The following is a 16,333-nucleotide window of genomic DNA, read 5'->3' on the forward strand; positions in this document are numbered from 1 at the left end:
TCTGATGCAAAACTACACAGGAAGCCTGATAAGTAGTGGCCTTTAGAGAACACTGGGGCAGGGGCACTGAAAGCTTCAGGGACTAGCAGAAATAAAACCTGATGCCACCTGGCAGAGAAGAGAAACCAAGAAGGAAAAGCTGATAGCACAAAGTTCTAAGGGAGAACTTGGAGGATGCTGATTAAAAAGTAGCCAGAGCGTGAAAGAGTTGATTTTGGAGGTCATCAGGTGTGCCCAGCCTGTAGGAATTGATTGGCTGCCTCAGAACCCAAAGTAATGTCTGTCCATTAGACCTGGAGCTTCATGGAGGCAGGGCCTGCATCTTTAATTGGCATATATCTGGTTGAGTGCCTGGGTAGTCACTTCTGGAGGCCCTAAGAGCTGTGATATCTACTTGAACCCTTGAGAAGAACCAAGTATCTTGGTTTATTCTTGGTTCTTCACAGAAGAGGGGATAAGTTCTCCCAGTGGGAAACCTAGATCCATTTAATGTAGAAGGACCTAGATGTTTTTGGCTCACCTGAAATGGATGCTTTAATGGTTTAAGACTTTGGCTCCTCACCAGGCATGGTGGCACATGCCTATAATCCCAGCTGAGGCAGGAGGAGCATGTGTTCCAAGCCAGCCAGGACAACTTAGGAAGACCTGCCTCAAAAATGGTGGGGGATGTGGCTCAGTTGCAGTGTACTTGCCTCCTATGCACCAGGCCCTGGGTTCCATCCCTAGTACTCAGACAAGAAGAAAAGAATTTGGCCTCTGATGAGAGCTGGATTCAAAGTCCTGCTGTTATTCAGCATGTGAATCTGAAGTAGGAATATAACCCTGTCTCCTCACTGGTGAGGTAGGAACAACCCAGTTCTAGGCTCATTGTGCCTGGCAGGGTGCCTTTCTGGACACTGAGATGGGGCTCAACATGGGCATGGTACATCTGAGGACTTGGGTCTGTGGGTGAGAGGGGGAGTGTCCAGCTGAGTTTTGACTAATTCCAGCCTTTGTGGGAATCTGAAGCCCTTTCTCCAGGATCCCTCTAGTCTCTTGATGCAGTTCTCTGCCTTACCCAAACTGTGTAACCATGGGCCAGATCTCAACCTCTCTGAACTACTGTCCTCACATGAAAATAAGTATAACTCATGAACTACAAGATGCAGGTGATGGTTAAACAGGGCACCTAAAGTGCTTGTAAATGTGCCAGACAGCAAAGGAGCATGAAAAATGGCAACTCTCCAATTCTGCATCCTGCTGAGTGGAACTCACTAGGTTAAATGTAGGTGGTGAGACAGGTGAGGAGATGGAGACAGCTGTACATGTGATCTTCAACAATCTGGACTGACAAAAGGATAGGTGGCAGCAAGAGGGCTCACATAGACCACAGACCACCCCAGGCTGCAGAAGATGAACATAGGGAGGGGGACAGATAGAGAAAACAATAACACCACTAGGAAATAGAAGCAAGACTGGAACAAGAGAGACAGAATAACAGCTAGCCAGTAACCAAAGAGGAAGGAGAACAGGGCTGAGGAGATGCCATGTTGCCTAATAGGCTTGAGCCTTGATACACAATTTCTGGACACAGGAACAGACCTATTGAATTGGTGACAAAAATGCTTTGGAGACCTTAGAGTGGAATGGTTTACTCCCTGATTCATGTCCTCCCTGTGGATCCTGGATCCCCTCAATACTAACGGAGATAGGCCAGCCTCTGCAAAGGTCCACAAGCCTTTCCCAGTTTATGCTCAGCACCCCTCAGGCTGTGCTGCTAAAAATTAGCCTCAGAAAGATATTGTGTCCACAGTCCATCCCTGTTATCCTGTCACACTGGGCAGCATAACCTTGGAGGGCCTTCATCTCCTCTACTTTTCCCACTCACAGCACCATATAGGAGAAACCAGTCCACAGGGTTTACCAGGGATGTGCAGTAAAAGTACAAAAATGTTCTGTTAAAAAACCCTAAAACCTGAGATGATTGAAGAGCCAGATTCCCAGACACCATCTGAGTCCTCCCAGGTGCTTGGAGATGTCCCCATTTCCCAGTACCCTGGAGCATGCAGAGTTGTGTGTGCCTGGGGAGTGCTGCTGTGCTATGCCAGACCATGGGTCTGTCTTTAAGTCTGTCCTGCTGGTTGGGACAAGCCAGGTGTATCCATGAGTTGTCAAAGAGCTGCATCCTGTCCAAGGTAGCTAAAGAGTGGAGTCCATCAGAGAGTGACCATTCTCAGGAAGCATGATGCGGGTGCTGGCACCTGTCCGGGCAGATGATGTATAGTGGGCAGACTTGTGGGAGGACCGGCGGAGGCACATACAGCAGAGTAGGCGACGGAAGGTACGGCGCATCTCAGCATCTCGGCATGAGTATACTGCAGCATTGACCAGTGAATTGGACTCAGCCAAGAGCAGGAAATACTTCTCCACAGCCAGCACATTGCAGGACTTGCAGTCCAGACCATCCAGGAGCAGCACCACCTGGCCGGGTGTCCAGCAGACCACAAATGCCCCTGCAGGATAGAAGCCAAAGTGAGCAAAGCAAGGTGTCAGGAGGCCTGACACTCAGGGCTAGGGCAGTCCCCAGAGCTCAAGCCATAACTGTGCAGTATGTGTTCCAAGAGCTGCCTGTCTTGCTGGCTTGGCAGTGTGGCAGACAAAAATACTAAGAGGGGATACCTTTCTCTGATTTGTCTGACTGAAGGGATGTCTTTCCAAGGTAGTCAGGCCCCTGGAGGCTTCTATATGGAGATTTGTTCAATGAGGGAAAGGAGGTTATTGTGGCAGGATGGGTAGGGTGAGGGATAACTGGAAAGAGTTGATCTTTGTTCAGGGGTGGTAGAGTATATCATCACCCAGTTCCTTCTATATACAATTGCCCTGCTAAGAACAAAATCTGGCCCTGTTTGGGATCTTCAAGGCCTTCCTGATCTTCCCTTTCCTTGCAGGCTAACCACATGGACTCTGGTCTGGTCTTGCCCTGGGTTTATACTTTCTGTTTTCTCTCTTGGAACTCAAGAACATCCCCCACGCAAACTAGGCCCTACCATCAATTCAATCAGGTCACCTATTCAAGTCATTGTTTTGCAGGAAACAATGGTTAGGTTAGGTCCCAGTGGCCCAGGGCAGGTTGAGTGTCTCACTCACCAAGGATGATGACAACAGTCTTGACCAGGCTGAGTGTGGTCTCCCGGTAGCGGGGGTGGCAGCTGACATGCTCGGCCATGCGCTGCACTCGCCTACGCACGTAGAAGAAAATGCGGGTGTAGACAGCTACCATGAGCAGGAAGACAAGCAGGCTGGAGAGGGCCCACACAGCTAGGTAGGAGCGGCTGAGCAGGGGAGCCATGCGGGAACAGCGGTCCAGGGCACAGAGGCAGTGCCAGGAGTGGGCAGGCAGCAGTCCTAGGCCCAGTGCGGCAACCCACACAACCACAATGAGCATGACAACCCGCCCACGCGGCAGGCGGCTGTGCAACTGCACAGCCATCACACTGCGGTGCCGCTCCACGGCAATGGCCAACAGTGTGGCCACTGATGCTGTCAGGCTCGTGTCCAGCAGGCCTTGTCTCAGGAACCAGCCCTTGAGCGAGAGCCGGGCCGTGCGTGGGCCCGTGTGGAACATGAGGAAGAGGTAAGCCACACCAGCAAACAGGTCTGCTGCAGCCAGGTTGCCAAGCAGGTAGTAAATGGGCTGGTGGAAGCGGCGGTTGGAGGCAATGGCTGCAATAACCAGCAAGTTAGTCAGTAGCACCAGCACACTGACAGTCAGCCCCAGTGCCACCACCACCACATCCTTGGGCCGCCAATAAGAGCTGAGCTCTTTGCCACTGTTGTTGTAGAAAAAGCCGATGGTCTCATTGTAGTAGCACTGGCCCATGGTGACCATCTGGGGGCACAGAAAGAGAGGTATCAGTGCAAGTGGCCCCTATAGGAAGGACATAAGAGCAGGCGGCCGCTAGTCACCAACAGGACAGCAAGGGCTGCAATCTTTGATGCCTCTGAGCAAATCGCCTGTGGTGGGGATTAGAGTGGCCTAGAAAAAGCAAGCACCATAGGGTGGGAGTGGGGGAGTGAGTTATTATATCTACTAATAAAACCTACTAATACAGACTTATTAAAAAAGCAATGGCTTGTTTTGTTTTTTAACCTTAAGAACCAAAGAAAACTCAACTACATTCAATTCCGTTCCAAGAGCCACCAATCTATGACCTAGAAAAGGAGTAGGGGTTGAGGGGGAGGGGAAGTTAGGGCAGGACAAAAGAGGTGTGAGCTGACCAGGGAAGGTCAATTTGGCGCCGGGGTCAATGCACCGAGCACAGACCAAGGGTGAGGTCACTTGTTGGGACCCTGCGGGTGGTGCCGAGATATGGAGGAGACTGACTGGGCAGATCAGAACAGGTAGGGAGGCTGCTCCAGAAGTTGGGCGGCAGGATTCGCGCGCGAGAGCTCCCAAAGCAGGCGGGGCATCGGCCCTTCCGGGTGAGATGAAGGACCCTGGCGGTCTCCGGGACAAAGAGGGCGGTTAAAGAAGCCGCAGTTCGCGGGGCCTCCAGGTGTTCCCGGGCTGAAGCAGAGAAAGGGGCGTGCCTCGCCCTTCCTCGAACCTGCACCCGCCCAGAGCCCGCCATCGCTCTTACCTGGACCTACCTCCCTTCAAGCTGCAGACCGGGCGGGCTCCTGGGGGATCGCAGCGGGCCTGAAGTCCATGGCCCCGCAACCGCGGCGGGAGCGGAGGAGCTTTCGGGTGTGCAGGAGCCCGCGAGCAAGAAGGCGCGAGAGGCGGGGTTCAGCCGCCCCGCCTACACCCAGGCCGTGGTGCCCCGCCCCTGCCACCTGGGGGAGCCCTACCGCGCCCCCGCCACCTGGGGAAGCTCCGCCTCAGCGACCGCGTCGGAAGTGGGGTCGCCCGGAACTGCAGTCCCGCCGTTTCCTCCTCGCCTTGCGGCCCAGTGGTCGCCCCTCTTTAGTTCCGGCTCGGGACTCCCACCCCAGTCCCTGCACACCTCACGCGCCCGCAGTTTCGAGTCTTCAGGGATGACTCACTTGGCTGCCGGATAATTCCTTCCGTGAGCCTACGCTGCTCGGGCGCAGCTGAGGGTGGCCTCTGGCTCGGATTCACTGCTCCAGACCCCCAACCCACTCAGTCCCACCCCGCCCTCTCCCTGGTGCCCAATCGTCCTCCGAGTTACAAGCCACGCCCTGATCCGACTTGGCTCCCACCGCGGGGACCCCAGCCCAGCTTCTGCTTCCCTCAGCTTACAACTACCGCAGCGGCCTCCCTTGCCCCAGAAACCTTTCTGTCCCACTCAAATTTCTTGCAATGTCTTCTCTGCGCGCCCCCTGCACTGCCCAGTCCTGTGGCTTCCTCCCCCGCTTCTGCGCGGTGGCCCGGGGCTCCCACACTCCGGAGCACACAGCCCCATTGTCCCGGTTATCTGCGCTTTGGTTATATTTGTTTGATTATGCAGGACCAGATCCGGGACAAGGAGCTCTGGGAGGGCCAGGCGGTATGACTCAGCTGGGTGTCCAGGTCCAACCCTTAATTGCCTGTAGGATTGGAAGGGTGTTTGAGCATGAAGAAAGGGGACTTTGGTTTCCCTGATGGGTAAAAATGGGGCCCAGGGGTGCTGCTCTTGCTGGCCTCTTCCCTATCACCATCCCTGGGCAAAGACAGACATAAAGAATATATAGGGCGGTTTATTTAGAGGCCATCTGATCCCAGGCTGCAGGCACCACCAGGATGTGGGGTCTGGGTTGCCCATCTCCTCCAAGAATGGAATACTTGGAATCTGAGGAGGCAGGTGGGAAAGGAGGAGTGATCACAACCAAAGTAGTAAAACACACCCCATCCCTGAGATCAAAGTCTAAGGCAGACCCCAAGGATCTCATGACCTTGTATTGACCCTGAGTATTGACCCTGAGTGACCTATGAACCTGAGAGAGGCCCTGGTGCTTGAAACCACCTGTGTCTGGTGGGAAATTCCTGGGACACTGCCCCAAAAGTGTTTTAGGCCTCCCTAGGCCGTGTGGTCTTTCTTTATAGGTGGGGAGAGGTAAGGAGATATGGGTCCATCTTCTTTGTCCTGGGCTCCTTAGGATGGTCAGAGATGGTCTTCGGTTTCCTCAGGCTGGGGGTCTGGGCAGCAGGTCCTAGGCACAGCCTCACTGTCCAGCTTAGAGAGTAAGCGGGCAGTCTCCTGGGTGATCTCAAAATGCTTAGGCAGTGGGGTGCGTCGCAGGGTGCTGTTGTCAGAGGAGGCAGCAGAAGGGCCTGGCCCCCGCCCCCTCAGACTCCCTCTGTGCACTGAGATAGGGGCCTCCTCACACAGCTTGGAAGCCACCAGGGCCAAACTGGACAGTTGATGAGTAACAGGCCGCACACCTCCCCGCGGATACTTCACTGGCTGGCGGCTGAAATGGCCGCGGGACTGTGTTCCTAGGAGTGAGTCCTCAGGGCCTTGGCTGGACACTGTTGGGTGGGGTGGTCAGTGCTTAGTATCCCCAAGTCCTCTGGATCCCCCCACCCCCCATCTCTCAGCCAAGCTATCCCTCAGGAAGGATCACGCCCAGAACTCCTAAGCTACTCTCCTATACTCACCTTCCCCTTCCCCATTTTTGGTATCTTCAGCCACTTCCTCTCTTTGGTCACTCTGTAGAGCTGGAATCTGCAGGGAGAAACCCAAGAATGTGACCCCAATGATAAAATTTCAGTTAAGACTCTTGTTGAGCCAGTGGTTTATTCCTGGCCATGCAAAACCTCCTGTGCAATTTGGGGGCAGACTATGTTCTTAAAAGTCTTCTGCTTGCCCTTCCTGCAGAGTTCTGTGAAGGGGCAGTAACTTCCTTTTTCATCAGAGGGCCAGCCTATGGAGGGGCCTAGCCAGCTCCAATTCAGATTGGGTGGTGCCTCTGAGCTACTGTCTCCAGCCTAGGCTATTCTCTGCACTTTTACCCACCTTATCTCAGCTTTCTAGTTTCTCTGTATATCCTCACTGTTCTTTTGCCAAATAGTAATGATGACTTGAACTCTATGTGTTGAATAATGAGCACCTCACAAGCTATTCCATTTCTCATACTCACAATTCACAGCCTTTTCCTAGCTCTGCAGAAGGAGTCCTTAAGATGGTGGGTGTAGCAGGATCAGTGGAATAGGGGAGCCTCCTGTAGCAGTCCTGAGCACAGGCTATGGGCACAGACTGCCTGGAGTGGCTGTTGCTGCCATTTTCCTGATTCACAGCTGAGCTCTGGATTCTGGTGGGTGAGCCCCACTAGATTCTGACTGCCATGACTCCCCATCAGGGTCACTTAATTACTTAAATCCTTAGCTGTATCATTTTAGCAGTAAGTAGTTTTCACTAACAGTTATCTGCTTCTCAGAGCTGTGGCAAAGGCAACAGGAAACTTATATAGTGCCCATGAATAGTAGGTATGGATTCAATGGTAGTCCATGCTCCATGCATAGTAAGAGTGGCCCATACCCCATACATAGTAGGTGCATAATTAGTGGCAGGGGGCAGAGCCATTGGGGTCAATCCTTTTTTGGACTCACTTCCTACCACTTTCCCATTGCTCATTCATTACAAGTGTGCTCTGACCATACCAGGCAAACTCTACCTCACGGCCTCTGACTAGCTGTTCTCTTTGTCTGGGATACCCTTTCCCAGATTTACACCAGGCTCATTCCACCCTCATATCCTTTCAATTTTTGCTGAAATCTATCTGTTCTATAAAATCTGCCCATGTATTCTTATCTGCTGCTATAAACTGCTCTCTATGCTGGCATAATGGCACATGCCTATAATCACAGTGACTTGGGAGGCTGAGGCAGGAAGATCACAAATTCAGGGTCAGCTTAGGCAATTTGAAAAGATCCTGTCTCAAAAAACAGAGAGAACTGGGGATGTAGCTCAGTGGTAAAGTGCCCTTGGGTTCAATCCCCAGTACCCAAAACCAAACAAAACCCCCCAAACTGTTCTCTACTTATCAACCTGGTGTCTGTGGTGTCCCATTATTTGCTCTGTCCTTTCTTTCCTCCATAGTACTTGTCTCTGTCACCTTGTAACATCCTATATAACTGATTTTATATCATATTTGTTTATTGTTGGTCTTTTCCCACCCTACTAAAATGCAGATTCCAAGAGGATGATGTCTTAATTATTTAGCTTACTGATGTTTCTTAGAACAATGTTTGGCACAAAGTAAATGTTTGATAAATATTCTGTTGAATGAATAATTGCCCATGCTATACCTTTACAGGGTGTCCCCTGTTGTTACAATCACAGGTCGAGGTTAGCAATCACACGTCAAGGGAAAGGGATCCATTATTACCCACCCTTTCATTCCTCACTATTCCTTCCAGAATGAGCACAGAAGGGAGGAGAGAATGGAAGAAATTTTAAAGGTAAAAGAAGATAGAAAATGAGAGAATTAAACAGAGATAAGGCTCTCCCCGGATGTGTGGGTCCAATAGGCTCCTACCTTGGAGGATGTGGCCTCAGAATGCTCCTCCTGGGCACTATGAGACTTAGAGTCTGGGTCAGGGTCCGAGGCTAAGGCTGGGGACTGTGACTCTGAGTCAAGGAATGGGACTGGAGGTTGGGGGCTGGTTGTAAGGGGCCCAGGGGCTGGGCTGGGGTCTTGGGGCAGTGGCTCTGTGGCCAGGGGGAGCTCGTCCATCCCGAAGATCTGCTCGTAGTGCACAATGAGGAACTCAACAAGCTGAGCCTGGTGTCCAGAGTCTAGCAGGCAGGTGACAGGGCTGGTACCAGCTGCCCATGGACCATCTGGTGGCCGCAGAAGCGTTGGCCCAAATACAATTCCCAAGTTGTTGGCAGACATCTTGTTTTCTTCAAACCGTTCAGCCACCCTGGGGATGGTATGAGGAGAAGGATCAGGGTATGAGGTGCAAGATATCAGTTGAGGGTAAGGGTAAGATCTATAGGCCAGCCTAGTGGTGACTTGCCCATGTCTCAGGTAATTGATCCTGGTCATTGAGACCAGCAGCCACATGTCCAGAGATGGGAGTCAGGTATCAGTACCCAAAGTTGTGAGTCATGTATTAAGGTTCAGAGCTCAGAAAACATGTCAAAGATCAGAGGTCAGTATCAGGGGTTAGCAATCACATGTCAAGGGAAAGGGATCACAATTCAAGGCTCCAGGACCAATGCACACCTGAATAGATGGGCCACCAGGTGCCGCAGAGTGTTGTAGTTAGAGTCAGGCAGTTGTACCAAGAGAGTCTTCAGCGAGCAGATAACTTCAGGACTGGGGCTGGGGGTCCCAGGGTTGTCCCCAGAGTCTGCACGCAGGGTCTTAGCCAGAGAGATGAAGGCATCGTAGAAGTGGAAGGGGACCACAGGGTCGGTGAGCTGGAGGGAAAAGGGCAGATGTTCATGAGTATAGGTAGTCTGCCTAGGGTCCTCAGCCCCTGCCCATCCCCACCCTCCCAAGTCCCCTGAGTACCCACCTCCTGGAGAAACCGCTTAAGGACACTTGAGATGTCATGAGGTGAATTTCCTGACAGTTCCACCAGTGCTCGGCCATTCTCAAAGGCTTGGCACAGTCGCTCCACGCGCACCCGGGATCCGCTGACCCGGTAAATGCCCTATAGGGCATAAAAGACACCTGGCTTATGATCCAACCATCAATAGGGTAAAGTCATTTCTGGGGACAGTCTAGGGTCAAGGCAGCACCTGAACACTCAGGGCACGGTGTTCTATCTCAGCTGTGCATTTGGTGATCACAAAGGGAACCTCCTCTGGGAAGTCCCTGGGAAGCTGTAGAAAGTCGATCCCAAAGAGAGGTGTCCGGACTGGGAGCCGCTGGTGTCCGCAGAGGATCAGCAGGGTCTCCAGACATCGCTTATGACAGGTCAGGAAGCACTGGGGAAGAAAGTCACAGAGTGAGTGAGGTCATTGGGGGTCAGTGGGAAAAAAAGACAGTTGTAGGGATCCTCAGGGAATGAAGGGTATGTAGGAGATCATCAGTTCAGAGTGGGACCTGAGGGCAGGAAGGTTTTAGGGATCTTAGGTCATTAGGGGTCAACAGAGGTCATTGGATCATCAGTCCAGGACATACCTCTTCACACTCAGTCCCACTGACCATGAAGGCTTCACACTCTCGACATTTGGCTGGACCCCGCAGCCGCCGTAGCCTGTGGGTCTGAGCCGCAGTGGACAGCGTCCACTTCCTGAAAGGGCTGCCGAGCCCATTCTCCAGCCCATCTCCCACGTCTACAGGGAGACAGGGTCAGATTTGCCTGGTCCACTTCCCACCCTGCCCTACCCCACCTGCTTCAGTCTTACCAGGGTCTCGCTCCTCAAAGTCATCTGAAGATTCAGTGCCTGTGGACGAGACCTTCACCAGCCTCCGTGTACCAGGGCCTGGGGACAGATGGTTATAGAAGTTGGGAGTTACAGGGGTGAAGGGAGATTCCAGGTTAAGGACACACAGTCTTGGTTTTCAGAGCTTCCAGAACCTCCCACAGATGTTCTTGAGGAAAGGGCTCACAGGTCAGCAAGGAGTCAGAGAGGTCAAGGGTTAAGCATTAGAGAATGGGTCAGGCATCTGTGGGGTATTTATAAGTTTGATGATCAAGAGAATAGTTTGAGGAAATAGGCCAGGGCTGTGGGATAGGTGAGAGGTCAAGGACGGGTTAGAGATTGGGTCCGAGGTTAGCCAGGGGCTGGAGTATGGCCATAGGTGGGGAGTGGGTCAGGATCAGGTCCTATTCCTCACCTGGGCTGGAAGTGGGAGAGTCCAAGGACCGAGACTCACTGCTGCCACCCACACTGTCCACATCACTGCCAGGAGTAGGACCTGGAGTCCCTAGGTGCAGACAGGTCAGTAAGGATGGCCCCTAGCCTGGCACCACTCTTTTTTTTTTTTTTTTTAATTTTTTAATATTTATTTTTTAGTTTTTGGCAGACACAACATCTTTGTTGGTATGTGGTGCTGAGGATTGAACCCGGGCCGCACACATGCCAGGTGAGCGCGCTACCGCTTGAGCCACATCCCCAGCCGTGGCACCACTCTTACCTGACTCTCACTACACTCACCCTGCCAGCCTATGCCAGTGTCCTCCCAAGGGCCTTGCTCTGCCGAACTCTCCTCCAGCCTGGGAGGTGGGGGCCCAGAGAGCTTCTTTCTTGAATCCAGAGGGGAGCTGAGACAAGAAGAGAAGAGTTGTAGGGCTCCATCCCCAAGAAACTGGCCTGGTGTGACAGTACCCAGGCATCACTTCTAGGTTTGCAAGTCCTAATGCCCATGAGCCTCCTGCTTCCTTGAATGCAGTGGCCCCAAAGTCCTGGACCTTCCCCTACAGGGTCAATTCCTCCCTCCCACCTACAGCAGCAAACAAAACCAAAAACAAAACCCAGAGACGTGAGTACTAAACTCCATTGAAGCTTCTAGTTCTCTGTCCATTAGTACTAAGAGCCCCCAGGATCACTCCCAACCCAGAACCAAGCCTCACCTGTTCACCATGGGTACAAATTCCTGGAAGGTGAAGGCCGGCGGTGGGGGCGGTGGATCCTCAGGCCGCAGCGCCCGCACAAACTCCTGGTAGCGCTGGCCAGGTTCGAAGGGCGCGCAGCACTCAGCCAAGGCTGCGAAAGCGCGAGGACCGCGTTCAGCCTGTGCTCTGCGCAGCCCAAAGAGGCCTAGGGTCACCTGTGGGGCGGAAACAGAGTAAAGAAGGGCGGGGCCTGGGCACCCTGGAGGAGGAGCCAGAGCCCCATTGGTAAGGGTTGGGGGCGGGGCAATAACAAGGCGACAGTTTAGGGACTAGGGCTGTCATCTAGGCCAGGGACTTGGTTGAAGTAAAGGCTTCTTCAAGGTCTGGGGCCCAACCGCCTGGCAGGGAGATGGAGTCCTGGGTCCCAGGAGTGACTCAGGGGCTGGGTGGAGGGGCCCTCAGCTGGGGCACAAAGGGATGAGAGAGAGTGGCGAAGGGAAAGAGCTGCCAAGGGAAAGAGCCTCACCCTCCTCAGCACTTCATCCCCCTGCAACACCAGCTTGCGCACGTGGGACACAATCCGATGCTTGGTGTTTTCCAGGTCCTGCTGGCGTGCGTTGGCCTCGCGGACGCATGCCTGATAAAACACCTCAGCCTCCAGGGCCTGGGGAAACCAAGAAACGCGTGGATGAGAGTGGAGAGTGGGGGGTGCCCAATGAAAGGGGACACAGGACTGACTCCCCACCTTGGCCTGGGCCTCCTCTCGGGACCTCCGCCGCCGCTCCTGCTGCTTGCTGGTTCCAGGGGAGGCTTGAGGGCCATGGTCCTCAGGGGACCCCTGGGAGCGCGCCCAAAGTTCCTCACTGCGCTGCGTATACTGGAGCTGGGCCCGCCGCAGTATCTGCACTGCCTCGTTCTGGAGGGTCATGGAGGGTGGGGTTTGGAGGGAAGTTAGTGACTGGCCTCTTAATCCTCCACTTGCCATCCCCCACCACTCGGCATCTCACCATCCGCTTCTGCTCCTTTATCCATTGCTCCTTGAACTCCTTCCGCCATTTCTCAATCTCGGTCCGTTTGGCAGCCAGTGGCTAGCAAAGGTGAGGGATAGTAATCAGCCTCAGGACCACCAGAGGTGCCACCCACCAGTATTCTCCATTCCTTACACCTGCATGCCTTTTCTTCTGAACCCTTTCCTTTTTTTTTCTTTTTCTTTTTCTGCAGTGCAGGGGATGAGACCCAGGGCCTCCTGCATGGGCTTCTTCACTGAGCCACACCCCAAACACTGGATCCTTTTCTGAGTCTCTATGTGAGAGTCTTCTCACCCAGGCCTGCTCTCTCCTATCGGTGTGATCAGGAGCAGAACTTCAGTGATCATCCCATCCTTTCTGCCTGGACCCAAACACACCAAGGTCATCTTCTGAGAATACTCAGCATTCATATGTCCTTCTTTATAAACATAAGCAGTTTTGCAACTGCACAGGAAGCCTGGTTTGAATCTCTGCTGGGTAACCTTGAGCAAGTTCCTGAGCATCCCTGGGCCTCAGCTTCCTCATCAGCATAATGGCAATGATGATGGTAGCAGTGACTTCCTCCCAAATTGTTGGGAATGGAGGGAATCCCACACAAAGGACATCAGAGTGCCCACCCCCTTACCTGGTAGTAATCTCTTTTCTGCTGGGCTACTGTCTCCAAGGCCAGGGTTCCCAGGTTGAGATCATGCTCCAGAAACAGAGTGTAGATATACTGCAGTGGCATGTGGCTCTGGGAGTAGGGTTAGGGGATGCTGAGGATCAGAGGACAGAGATGGAAAACTGGAGGGTTTGGGCTCTGGGGAAGTCTGCTCATGGTTACCTGCTGGTGGATGGACACCTTGCCAGCCTCAGCAATCTTCATAATGCTTTTAGCAAACTCCTGCTCTGTGGGGGAGTGGAGGGAGACATCAGAGTCCAGGCATCAGGGTCTAACTCCCTGAGGGCTGGGGTTGGGTAGAAGGGGCCCTCACCATAGCTGGCTCTCTTTTCAGTCCAGGCCAGCAGCTCCTTGGCATAGCGGCTCCACGTCTTGGCATAATCCAGGGCTGCATCCACGCCCCCTTTGGTCCTTATGAGCCTCAAATCCAACTCCACCCCTGGGGCAGATGGATGGAACCCTTAACTCTGAACATTGTCCTTCATTAGAAGTTTTCCCTGAGCCCTGGGACTAGTCCAGTAGCCCATGTCCTATACCCTCATGGCTCCAACTTCCCCATTTGGATCAGTGTTTTGATGGCAACTTTACAGATTCTCTACCCAGACTGGGGACTCCCTGAGGGCTGGGGCTTGGATCTGTTGTGTGCACTGCTGTGTTCCCTGAACCTGAACAATGCCTCAGTGCTGACTTATTGGAGAAAGAAATCCTTTCTGCCCCCATTATCCTGGCCTCAATGTCCCCTACCTGTGAGGGGTGCAAGACCCTCTGGGGAGGGGCCACTCCAACGGCTGGCTTCACTGGTCTGGTGGGGGGGGGAGACAGCATTCAGGAGCAAGTAGGGCAGAGATTCTGGCTCAGGCCCCTCTTCCTTGTCCCCCATGTCCCACTTACCACAGTGGCTGTGGTGACCTTGTCAGGATCCAGGTCTTCTGAGATTACAGGGTCTCCAGACAACATCTCGAAGGTTCTGGGGGGCAAGGGGGTCAGAGGCCACCTCTGTCCAGACTGTCCTGCATGTATGTGTGGGGAGGTGCTGGGGACCCTAGGGCAGTTTGGGGGACAGTCCTGTGGCATCTCTTGTGTCTGGAAGGTCTAAGGATTTGGCAGAAGCCAGGTGAGGATTTTTTTATTTTTATAGGGTTTGAAAGGCCCTATATAACTTTGGGGTTCATAGAGTACTATTTTAGCAACCTCAGTTGTTTTAAGGTTCACAAGAAGGATGTGTGGTGGGCTTAGGGCCACTTTGGGAATATATCTAAAACATCTGGGATCCTATCTTAGACTTTTGATATTATTAGATAAGTGGGTCCAGATGATGCAGGTTCCAAATGGGGCTTAGGGGCACCTGCATGATTGGAAATTTTGGGGATCCTGGCAGGATTTGGGTGATCCAGGTTCAGACTCACACATTTCCCAGTGAGATCTCGAGATTATCCAGGCTGCGGAAGATGTCACTGTACCTCTTCCTGCTCTCAGGAGCTGGGGGGATCCCTGGGGGGGGGGAGTGTAATATATGGGCCAACCACTGCCTCCCTCCACCCACAACACCTCAAGCCACAATCAGCACCCCAACCAATCTAATTTAGAGGGGTCCAGAGAGAGTGCAGGGGTGTGAGGAGAGTGGGATGCAGGGAGAGTGGGCTTAGATGGGGCCAACTCAGGGCAGGCAGATGGACCCAAATACAACCACAGACAGCTGCTCAGAGGAGCAGAGACACCCACACAGGCGGGAACCCAGAAGCAAAACAACAAAACATTCCCCAGATGCAGCTACATTATCCGGGAGGACAGAGATGGCTTGACAATGGAACCACATGGACCCCAGGCCAGACAGATGGAAATACACGTGGGACACACAGGCACAGAGCCTGCGGCATAAACACATGGACAGACTGAAACCACGAGGGACTTCAAGACTGAGTGACTCTCCACATACAAGAGACACAAAGACATCCGGAAACACAAGTCGGACCTTTTCCACATTTCTGCTGCTGCCCCTGCCCCCTCTTCTAGGGGCCTCAGATCAACACTGTCCGCTCCCTGGGGCTACGGAGGAGCCCTGTGGGGATCTTACTGCGTTGCCCTCTCCCACAGCGGTCGTGACACCCTGCCCCCATCACAAAAATCAGAAGCAGAAGCGGCCACTTCCCTTTCCTGGGCCCCCTCCCCCGCAGCGTCCTGGGTGAAGGCTCATTAGTGGATGGAGGCTAGTCAAGAGCTGATGTCCTGAGCCCCTCCTGGTTGGGGGATCCCCACCATGAAGGATCCCTGCAATTTTTCAAATCAGGAACTCTTTTCCCGGCTCTCGAGACCAAGAGGGACAGACGGAGTTACTCAATCTAGGAACTGAGAGGGACATCGTGGAAATCTACCCGATGCCCAGATTCAAGACCCCCTACCTGGCTCTGATGTATCCATAGTTAAGCCCAGGGATCGTTCAGCGGAGACCTGGCCAGCGACAGGGCTGCACGCCGGCAGGGGACCAGCCCCGATTTCCTGCCGCTGCCGGCGCCGCCCGGGTCCAGCCTCGCCCCGCCTCTCCGAAACCACGCCCACAAAAGACCACGCCCACGCGACGGCCACACCTCCGAGGCCCAGAAGCCGGGTGTGCGGCCACTGCTCAAGCAACCTTAAGATCTCGTCTGGTCGGAGTCTCTCCGGTGACCATCCTGGGTTGCAACGCCCCAGATTAGGGCATCTAGGACTTCGTACAAGACTAGTCATTTTCTTAGATTTCTGTGCCAACCGGACGCCCACGAAGCCCCAGCCCCAAGACCGTCATTCTGGGGTGTCTGTCCCAGAAACTTCCCAGTAACCTCCAAGCCCAGAGGTTATCTTGGAATCCACGCCCGCCGGATTCGGGCAATGGCGACTCCTGGTGGAGGCCTGACGTTCTGCATGATTTCAAAGTAGAACGTGCTGAGGTTCAGTCTCTGTGACCCCCGCACCCCTGACCCACCCATGATCTTCAAAGTTGGATTAGGCTCTTGAGGCCCCCATAGTGTTGTCAAGGAGTGCCCCTCTCAGAGACGCGGGCACAGAGAGCCCCTGCTCTGGGATACCCAAGAATCATCCATCTCAGGGATTTAGCAGCTCTAGTCAGGTAGCATCAAGTTCCCTCAAGCCCTGTCCAGAGTGCACTTCACTGCTGGTCTTGCCCCCCCACCCCCAGCCTCCACATGGTTCCTGTTCCCAGGGTTTTCCTCA

General features: G+C 53.5%; 2 protein-coding genes across 8 annotated transcripts; both read right to left on the reverse strand.

The window, feature by feature from the left end:
* Positions 1-1,611: 1,611 nt before the first annotated feature.
* On the reverse strand, positions 1,612-5,531 carry Lpar2 (lysophosphatidic acid receptor 2). 4 transcript variants are annotated; one of them, XM_040290225.2, is made up of 3 exons: positions 5,026-5,531; positions 3,127-3,868; positions 1,612-2,492 (listed from the first exon to the last, which is right to left on the reverse strand). In XM_040290225.2, exons 2-3 carry the CDS (start codon positions 3,866-3,868, stop codon positions 2,179-2,181), a joined length of 1,056 nt encoding a protein of 351 aa, XP_040146159.1. In that variant the 5' UTR covers positions 5,026-5,531; the 3' UTR covers positions 1,612-2,178. The 4 variants fall into 4 exon arrangements, with proteins under 4 accessions (XP_040146159.1, XP_040146158.1, XP_013217262.1 ...); XM_040290224.2 differs by having other exon boundaries at positions 4,630-5,531; XM_013361808.4 differs by having other exon boundaries at positions 4,620-5,531.
* Positions 5,532-5,663: 132 nt separating this feature from the next.
* Gmip (GEM interacting protein) lies at positions 5,664-15,846 on the reverse strand. Of its 4 annotated transcripts, XM_040290220.2 has the most exons (22): positions 15,526-15,846; positions 14,533-14,617; positions 14,018-14,093; positions 13,871-13,928; positions 13,440-13,565; positions 13,289-13,353; positions 13,091-13,198; positions 12,445-12,525; positions 12,183-12,353; positions 11,964-12,101; positions 11,456-11,652; positions 11,040-11,146; positions 10,720-10,809; positions 10,287-10,364; positions 10,060-10,214; positions 9,675-9,863; positions 9,449-9,586; positions 9,154-9,350; positions 8,461-8,848; positions 6,581-6,647; positions 6,365-6,451; positions 5,664-5,771 (listed from the first exon to the last, which is right to left on the reverse strand). In XM_040290220.2, exons 1-22 carry the CDS (start codon positions 15,542-15,544, stop codon positions 5,680-5,682), a joined length of 2,712 nt encoding a protein of 903 aa, XP_040146154.2. In that variant the 5' UTR covers positions 15,545-15,846; the 3' UTR covers positions 5,664-5,679. The 4 variants fall into 4 exon arrangements, with proteins under 4 accessions (XP_040146154.2, XP_040146155.2, XP_040146153.2 ...); XM_040290221.2 differs by lacking the exon at positions 6,365-6,451 and having other exon boundaries at positions 15,526-15,845; XM_040290219.2 differs by having other exon boundaries at positions 5,664-6,451; positions 10,720-10,800; positions 15,526-15,839.
* Between the last annotated feature and the right edge of the window lie 487 nt (positions 15,847-16,333).

The sequence above is a fragment of the Ictidomys tridecemlineatus genome, chromosome 2 (genome assembly GCF_052094955.1).
Source record: "Ictidomys tridecemlineatus isolate mIctTri1 chromosome 2, mIctTri1.hap1, whole genome shotgun sequence".
In the NCBI taxonomy this organism is placed as follows: Eukaryota; Metazoa; Chordata; class Mammalia; order Rodentia; family Sciuridae; genus Ictidomys; species Ictidomys tridecemlineatus.

Excerpts from the sequence above, each read along its gene's own strand:
- Lpar2 (XM_040290225.2), bottom strand. The coding sequence starts at position 3,868 with ATGGTCACCATGGGCCAGTGCTACTACAATGAGACCATCGGCTTTTTC. Across the intron at positions 2,493-3,126 it reads GACTGTTGTCATCATCCTTG|GGGCATTTGTGGTCTGCTGG; the intron begins GTGAGTGAGACA and ends TCTATCCTGCAG.
- Gmip (XM_005332945.5), bottom strand. Across the intron at positions 13,929-14,017 it reads AGGTCACCACAGCCACTGTG|ACCAGTGAAGCCAGCCGTTG; the intron begins GTAAGTGGGACA and ends CCCCCCCACCAG. Across the intron at positions 9,864-10,059 it reads GTGGGACTGAGTGTGAAGAG|TGCTTCCTGACCTGTCATAA; the intron begins GTATGTCCTGGA and ends TTTCTTCCCCAG.